The following is a 13,100-nucleotide window of genomic DNA, read 5'->3' on the forward strand; positions in this document are numbered from 1 at the left end:
CATGGAGTTAGAAAACGCCCCCCCAGGACGATTATGAAAGCAAACTGCCCGGCGCCTTGATGAAGATGCAAAGCCAGCATGAACTTCAAATTAAACTCTACATTCAAAAAGAGGTAACCATTTATCATTTGGACCTTAGAATCTGTCTCATCTGCAAAAGTCTAAAAAGTCTGTGTTGACACTAGCTTGCAGCCCGTGATGCAAAAGTGAAAGATCTGGAGGAGGCTCTGTCTCCAAAGAGGGGACACCATGTGTAGCCTCCTCGGGGAGAAAGACCGAGAAATGGCCGACATGCGGGAGCGGATGCACCAGCAGCTAGATGAGTATCAGGAGCTCATGGAGTTGGAAAACGCCCTCTAGTACAATTATGAAAGCAAACTGCCCGACGCCTTGACGAAGATGCGAAGCCAGCATGAACTTCAAATTAAACTCTACATTCAAAAAGAGGTAACCATTTATCATTTGGACCTTAGAATCTGTCTCAGCTGCAAAAGTCTAAAAATCTGTGTTGACACTAGCTTGCAGCCCGTGATGCAAAAGTGAAAGATCCGGAGGAGGCTCTGTCTCCAAAGAGGGTACACCATGCGTAGCCTCCTCGGGGAGAAAGACCGAGAAATGGCCGACATGCGGGAGCGGATGAACCAGCAGCTGGATGAGTATCAGGAGCTAATGGAGTTGGAAAACGCCCTCCAGGCAGATTATGTAAGCAAACTGCCCGACGCCTTGATGAAGATGCGAAGCCAGCATGAACTTCAAATTAAACTCTACCTTCAAAAAGAGGTAACCATTTATCATTTGGACCTTAGAATCGGTCTCAGCCGCAAAAGTTTAAAAAGTCTGTGTTGACACTAGCTTGCAGCCCGTGATGCAAAAGTGAAAGATCTGGAGGAGGCTCTGTCTCCAAAGAGGGGACACCATGTGTAGCATCCTCGGGGAGAAAGACGGAGAAATGGCCGACATGCGGGAGCGGATGCACCAGCAGCTGGAGGAGTATCAGGAGCTAATGGAGTTGGAAAACGCCCCCCAGGAAGATTATGAACGCAAACTGCCCGACGCCTTGATGAAGATGCGAAGCCAGCATGAACTTCAAATTAAACTCTACATTCAAAAAGAGATAACCATTTATCATTTGGACCTTAGAATCTGTCTCAGCTGCAAAAGTCTAAAAAGTCTGTGTTGACACTAGCTTGCAGCCCGTGATGCAAAAGTGAAAGATCTGGAGGAGGCTCTGTCTCCAAAGAGGGGACACCATGTGTAGCCTCCTCGGGGAGAAAGACCGAGAAATGGCCGACATGCGGGAGCGGATGCACCAGCAGCTGGAGGAGTATCAGGAGCTAATGGAGTTGGAAAACGCCCCCCAGGAAGATTATGAACGCAAACTGCCCGACGCCTTGATGAAGTTGCGAAGCCAGCATGAACTTCAAATTAAACTCTACATTCAAAAAGAGATAACCATTTATCATTTGGACCTTAGGATCTGTCTCAGCTGCAAAAGTCTAAAAAGTCTGTGTTGACACTAGCTTGCAGCCCGTGATGCAAAAGTGAAAGATCTGGAGGAGGCTCTGTCTCCAAAGAGGGAACACCATGCGTAGCCTCCTCGGGGAGAAAGACCGAGAAATGGCCGACATGCGGGAGCGGATGCACCAGCAGCTGGATGAGTATCAGGAGCTAATTGAGTTGGAAAACGCCCCCCAGGAAGATTATGAAAGCAAACTGCCCGACGCCTTGATGAAGATGCGAAGCCAGCATGAACTTCAAATTAAACTCTATATTCAAAAAGAGGTAACCATTTATCATTTGGACCTCAGAATCTGTCTCAGCTGCAAAAGCTTAAAAAGTCTGTGTTGACACTAGCTTGCAGCCCGTGATGCAAAATTGAAGGATCTGGAGGAGGCTCTGTCTCCAAAGAGGGGACACCATGTGTAGCCCCCTCGGGGAGAAAGACCGAGAAATGGCCGACATGCGGGAGCGGATGCACCAGCAGCTGGATGAGTATCAGGAGCTAATGGAGTTGGAAAACGCCCCCCAGGAAGATTATGAAAGCAAACTGCCCGACGCCTTGATGAAGATGGGAAGCCGGCATGAACTTCAAATTAAACTCTACATTCAAAAAGAGGTAACCATTTTTCATTTTGACCTTAGAATCTGTCTCAGCTGCAAAAGTTTAAAAAGTCTGTGTTGACACCAGCTTGCAGCCCGTGATGCAAAAGTGAAAGATCTGGAGGAGGCTCTGTCTCCAAAGAGAGACCTCTTCGGGGAGAAAGACCGAGAAATGGTCGACATGAGGGAGCGGTTAGAGCAGAAGCTGGATAAGTATCAGGCGCTAATGGATTTCAAGCTAGCGTTGGATCTGGAGATAAGTGCCTACAGGAGCTGGATGAGTATCAGGAGCTAATGGATGTCAAGCTAGCGCTGGATATGGAGATAATTGCCTACAGGTAGGTGCTTGACAGCGAGGAGGAGAGGTGTGTGTGGCTTACAAACATACCACAACTTTTCCTCTCATAGCAATTAATGTCTCCACGTTTGTCCGCACGGTACGCTCGACCACGTCGGCCAGCGGGAAGAGGAAGCGTCCCAACGACACGGACAGCGAGGCTTCGAGCTTCGCCGGAAGCGCTGTGACTCGTACTCCCATCACCCAGCAGGCCTCTGCTAGCGGGCAGGTCACCGTGGATGAGGCGGAGCAGGACGGCAAATATGTCCGACTCAGCAATAAAGGAGATGAGGTCAGTGGATGTGTCACAGTGGAACATCGCACATCTTACAAGTTTTACACATTTTCCAGTAAAGACTAACCTGTTGAGATCAATTTCAGCTGCACGGCACACGAGGAGCTCCAGCAGACCCGGATCCGACTGGAGTCCCTTTCACACCCTAACCCTAACTCTAACAGGACGCCACTCAGAAGGGGAAGGAGTTCAGGACCCCAACAGCCTGGAGATCACAAACTCCGCCAGTGGCGAGCAGTGCTTGCATCCCACTACAGAGTCCCGGCACCATTCGTCACGGATGTAGACGCGCATTCCACCTTCTCGCGATGTTCCCCCTCGTACAATGGCCCGGTCCGCCCGCTAGCCGCTCCAGATGTACAGCAGAGTCCGGAATGTCGACGGTCAACCAAGTCCCAGTGAACACGAGCACACAGCAGTTACGCACTGTCCGGTTCGTAGATCTCAGCAGGCGAATGTCAACCATGTTGTTGTCCAGCGATCGAATATTCGCCAGAAGAATGGAAGGCACGGCCGGGCGAGCTGAGTTGGGTTCAGCCTCCTCGCACACCGCTTCCGACGCTCCCCAACCGGGGGAGGAATAGCAGAAGATGCTTAGATTCACATTATGATCATTCTGGAAGGACAGTGTGGTTCACTCTTGTGATGGTGGTACCACAACTGAGCCCTGCGAGCTCCATCAGCTGGTCCACACTGAAGCCGTACTCACTGAAGAGCTCCTCATCAATGCGCTGGGCTTCCTCTTGTCTGCAGAAGAAATACAAGTACCGTTTTTTTCCATGTATAATGCGCAAAATTTAACTAATGTATTGTCCTAAAATCTGGGGTGCGCATTATACATGGGTACAAATAAATATATATTTTCTAATCCGGATATGATCCGGAGGCCGCCATTACAGATACGCTTTCTTCTCTGGTGTTCACTTCAAACACGCTCCATACGAACACAATGCTGTTGTATCAGACACTTGCTCGATCACCTGCTCGTTTGCTGTCACAATGTACCCTACACAAATCCGAAACATTTCTTTGCGATCGAGTTTGCTAGCGCATGCGCAGTGATACTGACCGGCAGAATAACATCCGGTTGTTCCCAAAGATTATCTTTTTTCTGAAATAATTTTACATTTACGGACTTAAGTAGGAGTCAAAATTTGGGTGCGTATTATACATGGGTACGGGCTTTTTTCCAGCATCAACATGCCATTTTTAGGGTGCGTATTATACATGGGGGCGCACTATACACGGAAAAAAACGGTATGACGAAAACTAGACGTCACTTTAAATTGTATTTATAAAACATACCCAAGGTACTTGATGCTCTGGGCCATGATGGAAGATTGTCTGCTACTGTGACAGTTCTTCTGGTGGTTGTTAGCTGAAGGTGAAAGTGGGCATTTCCCTGTTTGAGCAAAAACTGCTGCGGCCCGTGAGGTCACCAGAAAGCCGATGCCAAAAAGAGTCCGCACACTCAGCATTCAGATGGTCCTGCAATGGTAAACAGCAAATCTTCTTCATGCAATTTGTAGTGATGGCTGATTGTTAGCATGTCTTGAATTCTTGCCGACTGTTAGGGTTTGCAGGATATGTTAGGGTTTGCAGAATATCTTCATCGTATGATTATTTTGGAATGTAACCTGTAATAATTTACCTAGCTTGTCCTGTCTGAACAAAAGTAGTAGAACAAAGTGCTAAGATCTTTTCAACCGATTGACTAGCTGCAGAGGAAGCAATCAAAGTTGCTTTGTTTACAAAAAGTCGTAAAAGGCCCCCTGCTATGCTTTGATCAGCAGGGAAGGGGCTTCACCCCATCCTGTCTTCCCACACCCCCACTTTCAACCCCACTCTTGTTTCTCTCAATAAATATGCACCTGATGAGGCCAGAGTCAGACTTCCATTCGACCATCGCTGTAAGCACAGCTATGAATGGACTCTCCACTTGCAGGTGTCTAAAAGGACTTGCTTGTCTCCTGTGTGGTTCTTGCAAAATAAGTTAGAGTGAGCACCACCCTAACAACGACAACCAGAGATTACTAAAGATTAGTGACACTCACCAAATGCACGCCAATATCCCGTTAAGAATGCAACATTTTGGTTAAATGCCATGCAATAACACAACTGTATACACCTCAGGGACAAACACATCACACCTCAGTACGATTACAGTATTGTGTTGTTTTGTAAACAACGGGGCTGACACTGAGGGGAGGGAATCGCAGCAGCATTGGTTCGAATGTGAAAGTTCTCCTCGCCAGTTTGTGCTGCCATGCTGCAACATCTCGCTTCCACCAACGTCTCTGGGGATGGCCGGTAAGTAGGACACAGTGTGGTTTTCAGATTTTTGATCATTTAATAAGGAACGCTATTGTTCCGCTCTTGCACTTTTTTTCTTTTTGTTTGGAACAAAATAAAACTTCATGGGGAGTTTGATTGAAATCCTTTTAAAATGTAGGATTCAGAACGGCTTTGTGTAGAAGAGGGAGGTTTTTTTTTTTTCTGACATCGTGTACTCACCCTGGGTAAGTGTGTGTGCGCGGTGCGATGCTCCGTTGAGTTGCGGACCGCAGCACATCAAGAGGGGTCATCATTACGTAGAACTGACCTGGACACAAGCAATAAAAGCTTAATTATTATTATTATTACTCGACATTTTTTATTCGGTTCGAAGACCATATAAAGCAGTGCTTCTCAATTATTTTCTGTTACGCCCCCCCCTTAGCAAGAAGAAAACTATTCGCGCCCCCCCCCCCCCCTCCCCACCGTGACTATCCTAACTTGTCTTGTAAGTCGTAAAATGTTGCACTGTCGCAAACGTCACAGAAGTAAAAATGAGAGCGTCACTGCCCCCTGCTGGGAAGATGCGCAATTACACTTTATTCTAGTACTGCAAAAAAAAAAAGCCTGTTCCCCAGGGTCACACGCGCCCCCCCCAGGTATAGCACGGCGCCCCCCAAGGGGGGCGCGCCCCACTATTTGAGAAGCACTGATATAAAGTGAAAGTATGTAAACAAACCTGCCCCCTGTGTGATTGTGGGTTCAGAGGTCGTTTGCACCGACACTGCTGTGGCTCTCCCGTCGGTGACAGCGGCGGCGGGAAAGTAGGCAAAACGTGTCTCTCCTGCTACCGTCTCCCCGACAGGACTGCCCACGTTACTGAAAGGGTTCTGGATCACAGCCTGGATGGTAAAGAATGAATCCATCAAAAAAAAAAAAAAAAAAAATCAATCACTGTTGAAACCACCATCATCGTATGTTTTGCTTTGTTCTTAAAATCAAATTAAAATGTCGCCGATTCAGTAATATTTACATGTTCACGCACCTGAGGTGCTCCTGCAAATGCTGCGGCGGAGACGACGCTAACAGCAGCAGTGGCGTCGGAGGATGGATCAATGTTGTCGTCTGTCACCTGGACGACACGATAGGTTACCTTGAGAGAGAGCAGGAACAGTGTTGGAATCATACTAGAACGGAAACAACACCTACCGTATTTTCCGCACTATCAGGCGCACTTAAGAACTTACATTTTACTCAAAAAAACACAGTGCGCCTTATAATGCAGAGCGCCTTATATATGGATCAATTGATGAATTTGTTGATCCATACTGGTTGTACACAGTACTCTGCCAAAATGTTTCAGTACGTTTTAGTACGATTAGTAGATTACAAGGTCGCATTGCTTCCCACCATTACGGCAACCGTGGTCAGGGGGCGTCACTAAATAGCTGTTATACCCGTGAGGCTGTTTCATTTCAAAATAGTATGCTCCGTTAATGTTTCCAGTAAATACACGGATTGATATGGAAGGGAAACAGAGGTAAGCAGTACCAATGTGTTAGATCGAACTTTAGTCAGTTCCGATCGTTTTATAGGAGATCGTTTAAGAAACGCGATTGTTTACACTTTGCTGAGGCTCATGGGAGATTGCGAGCTGAGGCTCATGGGAGTTTGCGGGTGGCTAATGCTATCATGATAGTTGCTATACACACCAGACTATTTCATGTCAAAATAGGCTGCTCTGTTAATATTTCGAGTAAATCTACGGATCGATATGGAGGGGAAACATAGGTAAGCAGTACCGACGTTAGCTCAAACTTTAGTCAGTTCTGATCATTTTATAGGAGATTGTTTGAGAAACGTGATTATTCACAGAGGGCTCATTGGTTATTGGCTAGTGGATGCATACGGCAACCCTAGTCAACCTCAGTTTGTTGCAGTATAGCTTCTATTTTATGCGCCTTTTAATCCGGTGCGCCCTATATATGAAATAATTTCCAAAATAAAAAATTCAATGCCTTATAATCCAGTGCGCCTTTTGGTGCGAAAAATAGGGTAATTAAGTCTTTACCTGACCGCCATTATTGTCTGTGCAAAACTGGTACTGGACATTGTGGTCAGAGAACGCAGCCTGTTGGACAGCAGAAATGGTCCCAGCTGACTGATCCTCTACTTCCCCTGTAAATAAAGCAAACCAAAATTGGGCACATATGAGCCAGTTAAGTATTGCACAAGTATGTCACATAATGTTAAATATTAGAACATAACAAATATCCTAGAATATTCTAGAAGCAGCTCCGTTTTGCTCCTCTTATTTATTGTGTTATTTGTTTATTTATTATTTATTTATTTATATATTTATTTATATATTTATTTATTTATTTATTTATTTATTCATCACTCTTATTATTTATTGTTTGTGCCTTCTTGTTTTATTTTGTGTCGTTTACTTGTATGTCTATCGCGTACTATGTCTCGTCACCGTGGGATAGAGGAAACGTAATTTCGATTTCTTTGTGTGTCTTGATATGTGAAGAGATTGACAATAAAGCAGACTTTGACTTTAGACTATGAAATAAATATCATACCTTCTTCCTGTAACTGCTCAATGTCGTCGGGTTCCTGTTTGTCGTGACTGCAAAAAAGTGAAGACGTTATTTTGTCCAAAGAATAACCAAATAAAGTTGATCAGCGCTTGTCGCGGGTGAGCGGCGCCGCCGTGTGGTCACATGAGCAAACTACATGTTAAGACAAAAAATAATAAAGTACAGTGCCGCACTGCACTAGAGTGCAATAAAATTAAGTAAAATAAAACAAACGTAACTTAAAATGTAAAACCTGAATACATGCTAAAGGCTAAGTAGACCTGTAGTATCGCTGATGTTATTTTATCGCGAGAACAGAAAATGACTAGAGAGAGAGCAAGGAACTAGCAGCTAACAAGAAACGGACATGTGGAAATAAAAGAGTTGAAGTTAAACAAAGACTGTTTTATTGAGGAACACAACATTTTGGCGACGAGGAAACGGTTTACCACGAACCCAGAAGCAAGAAAGGACGACTAGGATTCTACGTCCATACTGGAAGAAAAAAAAAAAAGGTGAGACGACAACTGTATCGTGTTGACCATGTCGAACGGCGATGGTGCCGGAGCCGTGCTGGGACACGCTGCACCTGAACCCAGGTACGCCCAACTGAACGCGCCTGCTGCGTTGAACCTTGGGGCATCTGATTTATTCACAGAATATAGCCTGTGGAAGGACTCCTACGGTTTTTTCGAAGTTGCCAGTGGAACTATTAATGCACCAGACTTAGTGAGGAGGGCCACATTACTGCATTGCATTGGAGCACCTACGCAAAGAATTTTTGCCAATCTACCTGGAAGCAAAAGTACGTATGCACAGACTGTTGCTGCTCTAGACTCGTATTTCACACCACGAAGAAATGTAGTCCTGGAGAGACACAAGTTTAGACAGAGAGCTCAGTGTACTGATGAGTCAGTAGATGCTTTTGTGAATGCGTTAAGAGAATTGGCGAAATCATGTGACTTTGGTGCACTGGAGGACGATATGACAGATAAGAGATCAAATAGTGGAAAATGTGCAATGAGAAAGCTGCGTGACAAACTGCTTCAGGAAGATGGACTGAGTTTAGATAGAGCATTGTCAACTGCAAGAGCTTTTGAAGCAGCACAGGCAGAATCTAAACTTTTCAGACACATTTGAGGAACGGGAGGGACTTCCTGACGAGAACCGGTACATTGTCCTTTCTCTCTCCCTCCACACATGCTCTTTCTTACACACTCTCTCCATTTTCCTGCCCTCCTCACGGGTTTTCCTCCATCTGCGTGCAGAACTTCCCAAGGTGTTTCTCCTGCAGAAGACGCCTTCCTCACCGGTCACCTGCCACGCCACAGGTTTCTACCCCAAGACATCGTCCCTCTTTTGGCGATGTAAACCTGCATGAATATGCATTTGATTAATTATGGAAAAGCTAATGTACAGTAATGAAATGTTCGACAGTCGAGTCTTTGCAATTACTGATGAACATTTCACGGTAACGGCAATCAAGTTGTATCTTTCAGAAAAAAAACATTGTATAGCCTCCTGAATAGACAATATATGATCAATTACGCTATTGGAATTGTTTTTGGCAAATTGAAGATGGCAAAAGTTATGCAATTATATTTCTTTCATAAGTGGATTTAAATCGCTGATGAGGGACATCCCGCTGGAACAATTGTCAATTCACTGACAGGTTTGAGCGAAAGAATGCGCTTGGATAAACATCAACTCCGACATGTCAAGTGCTGCAATGTCCCAGCTGCAGACAAAGTCATTGAAAATATGAATTGCACAAGATTGCCCAATGTAAAAGCAGAGCAAGATCATGTGTGTCATTTTTGTTTTTGTCTTTCAGTCATTCACACGTTCAATTATTTTAAGATGGGCTCTCAAGTTGCAACGCTACCAGAGTACTTGGTGATGGCCTATGTTGATGGCGTTCAGATTCTGCAGTTTGACAGCTACCACAGGGAAACGAAAGCAATACATGACTGGGTGAACAAAATCACAGAAGATGATCCGCACTTCTGGAAGAGAGAGACGGAGTTCAATATTGGGAATGAGCAGGTCATGAAAGTCAACATTGAAACCGCTAAAAAGCGCTTCAACCAAACTGGAGGTTTGTTTACGCCAGCTCGTAAAATTCATTTCATGTGCTGGTACGCTTCATGACTAATAAACAGACGTGTCACTGGTGGCTCCTCTCCGATTACCGTCACTGAATCTTGTGTGCGATCCTTTCAGGTGTTCACATGATTCAGGTGATGAGAGGCTGTGAATGGGATGATGAGACGGGTGAGGTTGATGGTTGGCAGCACATCCGTTACAACGGAGAAGACTTCCTATCATTTGAGGCGAAGACGATGACATGGATTGCAGCAAATCCACAAGCTTTCATCACCAAATTGAAATTGGACCAAATAGACGTGTTGAATGAAGCCAGGAAGAATATACTCATTGAGGAGTGTCCTTTTGAGTTGAAGAAACATGTGAGCAACGGGAGGGACTACCTGACGAGAACCGGTACGTTGCCTTCTTACGTCTTCTCTCAACCTCACACACACACTTTCTGTTTTTCCTTTCTTCCCGAGCTCTTCATCTGTCGTGCTCTTCTTACGTGTTTCCGTCCATCTATGAACCTGCGTGCAGAGCTTCCCAAGGTGTTTCTCCTGCAGAAGACGCCTTCCTCTCCGGTCACCTGCCACGCCACGGGTTTCTACCCCAAAACATCATTCCTCTTTTGGAGGAAGAACAGCGAGGAGATCCACAAGGACGTTGAGATGGGGGAGACCCTCCCCAATCACGATGGAACCTTCCAGACCTCGGTCCACCTGAAAGTGGAGGTGACGCCCGCCGCGGAGCAGGAGTACGAATGCGTGTTCCGGCTAGCCGGCGTCTCAGATGACATCGTCATCAAGCTGGACGCCGGAAGCATTCTGAGCAACCAGGGTGAGCGTTTGTCACGGCTCAGACACGTCCCATTGGCTGTCGGGCTCCCGTGACGGCTCGGTGTCACGACAACAGTCGTTCACGTGTCTCTCTTCATTGCACACGCTTTGCCTTGTGCAAAAGAGCAAGACTGGAAGAATGCGGTGGCCATCGCCATCCCGTTGGTGGTCCTCGCTCTGGTGGCGGTGGTGGCGGCGGCGATGGTCCTTGCCAAGCGTCTCAAATCCAAACAAGGTGAGCGACAAATGTTTTCTCCGTCAGGAACATCCAAAGAGAACATTGTTTGCTTCGCGTCGTTTGTGACCATTCCTAATCGCTTCTTGCTTCTCTTTTATTCATATACTCTCAAGCCGAAAAGAAAAGAAGAAGAAGAAGAAGAAGGACAATTAAGTAAGTCAAATGTTTTCTGCTTCCTTTGAGCCACAATAACAAGGCAGCCATGTCAAGGTTTGATTCAAAGCTTAAGAGTCAATGAGGAGTCGCGTCGAAAAATGTCAGCTGGGTTCTGTGACAATGTTCACACGTTTGTTGATGTCAAGGCCATTGTTGTGCAAAAAAAGTACACTATTGCCCTGAGATACGAGCCAAATATGTTCAGCAACCACACTTGCAAATGCTTTTTTTTTCCGTTGAAAGGAATGGACATGACATTCTTCATCAAAATTGTTGTGTGTAATTTAACGTTCCGTCATGTTTGCGCTCTTTTAGCTGTTTCCACCTACTGTGAGTCATGAGAGGCAGTTGCTGTCACCTGGTGAGTTAGCTCATGCTTATTACACGTGGTCTTTGGCTTCTGGAGGTGGGTTAGGAAACATTTGGAAACACTATTTTGCTCCTCTTTCTTCAGGTGTTGGAATTCTTTCAGAGGACTTTCTCATCGCGCCGCACTGCATCGATAGACATTCTCATGAAGGTTCGTGAGTAGGTCCTGCAGGATCTGGTGAGGCGTTTTGACCGAACCGTGCTGCTGATCACCAACAACCTGAAGACTATCGAGGCCGATCAGATTGCGGTGATAGGCGCGGGCGGCGTTCGGGAGCGAGGAACCCACCGCTAGCTGATGGAAAAGAATGGCATGTAGTCTCAACTGAAAGAGAAGTTCGCCATCGCTGGAAGCTAACGCCTTCAGAAGCACTGACATGCATTTACAACCTGGATTTATCCATGAAGTTTTTTTCTTAAAAAAATGAATTCACGTGTACTCAATGTATCACAGACTCAAAAGAAAATGTCATTAATTTCCAGTTTGTAGTAAAGGGAAATGTACTTTCGGCAGTTTGCAAACACATTTGATTAAGGCTGCGTTAGACACATATAAAGTCAAAGTCAAAGTCTGCTTTATTGTCAATCCCTTCATATGTCAAGACACACAAAGAAACCGAGATTCCGTTTCCTCGATCCCACGGTGATGAGACATAGTACACGATAGACATACAAGTAGACGACACAAAATAAAAACAAGAAGGCACAAATAATAAATAATATGAGTGATGAATAAATAATAAACAAATAACCCAATAAATAAGAGGAGCAAAACTGAGCCAGTGTGCATACAGCAGACAGTAAGCATAGCGCCAAGTACAGGACGCTACGCAGAAAGGGGGAGCGAGTTCAGGATCCTAACAGCCTGGAGTATGAAGCTGTTGGTGAGTCTGGTGGTGCGGGAGCGCAGGCTCCTGTACCTCTTCCCAGAGGGCAGATGATCAAACAAAGAGTCATATCAATATAATTTCTAGTAGTAGTGTGGTCGATTAATAAGTGGAAAGGGATGTGCAGACTACATGAATTTGTTTTCTTCAAAGTATTGTGGAACAGGATGTCCAGACAGGGAGGACATCTCAAGGCCGATGGGGAACGCGAATAACTCGTCGTGGTCCAGACACCTGTGCTGAGCAGGGGAAAACCCAAACGAGGAGGAGCTGGCCATCAACCATCGACCAATCACCACACAATATTTTGCATGCTTGAATATTCATATTATGTTTCTTTAAAACTGGGCAACCCAGAAGAATGTGTTGTCTTTTGATGGTCACAGAAGGCACACAAGTTTTTTGTGTTAAGGACCCGAGACCCAGGCGCCTGTATTAGCTTGCTTTGTCAGGATTACACAATTGGTCAATTCGGCCTAATTGATCTACTGGTCTTCTCTTTGACCGAACGAACTCGCAAAATTGTTAGGTGCGACATTGTGTGGATTTGGACATAACAACTCTTGTGTTAAGTGTTGATCGCAATTTGGAGTCAGATCAATAACTAAAATCCGTAGCCTAACGCATTGAAAGGATTCAATGGGGGAAAAAAAAGGTTCAAATAGTTGCAAGTTGCATCCTTTTTCTTTGGGAGGCGGTTCCAAGCCTTCCAGTTCAGCCCTTTCGTGATTCCACGCCCCGCGCACCACTAGTACCACGGCCCCACGTCAGATTCGGATCCAAAGTATGCAACTCGCAAAGAAGATTTCAACCTTGCCTCCTGAATTAATATTCAGGAGACAAGGTTCAAATCAGGCAATATATGATCAATAACATTATTGGAATTGTTCTTTTTTTTTTTTTTTTTTTTGCAGATTAAAAAGAATGGCAAC

At 45.4% G+C, this 13,100-nt stretch overlaps 2 protein-coding genes across 8 annotated transcripts; one reads left to right on the forward strand and one right to left on the reverse strand.

Annotated features, from left to right (window-relative positions):
• Positions 1 to 2,106: 2,106 nt before the first annotated feature.
• Positions 2,107 to 8,136, reverse strand: LOC133148637 (upstream stimulatory factor 2-like). Its single transcript, XM_061271631.1, has 9 exons — positions 8,120 to 8,136; positions 7,595 to 7,641; positions 7,078 to 7,184; positions 6,052 to 6,138; positions 5,746 to 5,908; positions 5,247 to 5,334; positions 4,604 to 4,742; positions 4,038 to 4,220; positions 2,107 to 3,479 (listed from the first exon to the last, which is right to left on the reverse strand). The coding sequence occupies exons 1-7, from the start codon at positions 8,134 to 8,136 to the stop codon at positions 4,682 to 4,684; spliced, it is 570 nt and encodes a 189-aa protein (XP_061127615.1). The 3' UTR covers positions 2,107 to 3,479; positions 4,038 to 4,220; positions 4,604 to 4,681.
• Positions 7,761 to 11,853, forward strand: LOC133148636 (H-2 class I histocompatibility antigen, D-D alpha chain-like). Of its 7 annotated transcripts, none has more exons than XM_061271625.1 (10): positions 7,761 to 8,106; positions 8,250 to 8,761; positions 8,860 to 8,958; positions 9,426 to 9,689; positions 9,815 to 10,093; positions 10,220 to 10,519; positions 10,643 to 10,753; positions 10,870 to 10,909; positions 11,228 to 11,273; positions 11,367 to 11,853. In XM_061271625.1, exons 4-9 carry the CDS (start codon positions 9,452 to 9,454, stop codon positions 11,244 to 11,246), a joined length of 987 nt encoding a protein of 328 aa, XP_061127609.1. In that variant the 5' UTR covers positions 7,761 to 8,106; positions 8,250 to 8,761; positions 8,860 to 8,958; positions 9,426 to 9,451; the 3' UTR covers positions 11,247 to 11,273; positions 11,367 to 11,853. The 7 variants fall into 7 exon arrangements, with proteins under 7 accessions (XP_061127609.1, XP_061127611.1, XP_061127612.1 ...); XM_061271627.1 differs by having other exon boundaries at positions 8,860 to 8,922; XM_061271628.1 differs by having other exon boundaries at positions 8,250 to 8,396; positions 8,860 to 8,922.
• Positions 11,854 to 13,100: the final 1,247 nt, after the last annotated feature.

The sequence above is a fragment of the Syngnathus typhle genome, unplaced genomic scaffold (assembly GCF_033458585.1).
Source record: "Syngnathus typhle isolate RoL2023-S1 ecotype Sweden unplaced genomic scaffold, RoL_Styp_1.0 HiC_scaffold_123, whole genome shotgun sequence".
NCBI classification, from domain to species: Eukaryota; Metazoa; Chordata; class Actinopteri; order Syngnathiformes; family Syngnathidae; genus Syngnathus; species Syngnathus typhle.

Bases quoted from the DNA above. Each gene is read 5' to 3' on its own strand.
- LOC133148636 (XM_061271623.1), top strand. From the start codon at position 9,278: ATGCGCTTGGATAAACATCAACTCCGACATGTCAAGTGCTGCAATGTC. The intron at 9,690-9,814 runs GTTTGTTTACGC...CGATCCTTTCAG, and splicing joins GCGCTTCAACCAAACTGGAG to GTGTTCACATGATTCAGGTG. The intron at 10,520-10,642 runs GTGAGCGTTTGT...CTTGTGCAAAAG, and splicing joins AAGCATTCTGAGCAACCAGG to AGCAAGACTGGAAGAATGCG.
- LOC133148637 (XM_061271631.1), bottom strand. The intron at 5,909-6,051 runs GTGCGTGAACAT...TTTACCATCCAG, and splicing joins CATTTGCAGGAGCACCTCAG to GCTGTGATCCAGAACCCTTT. The intron at 5,335-5,745 runs GTTTGTTTACAT...GCTTGTGTCCAG, and splicing joins CACAATCACACAGGGGGCAG to GTCAGTTCTACGTAATGATG.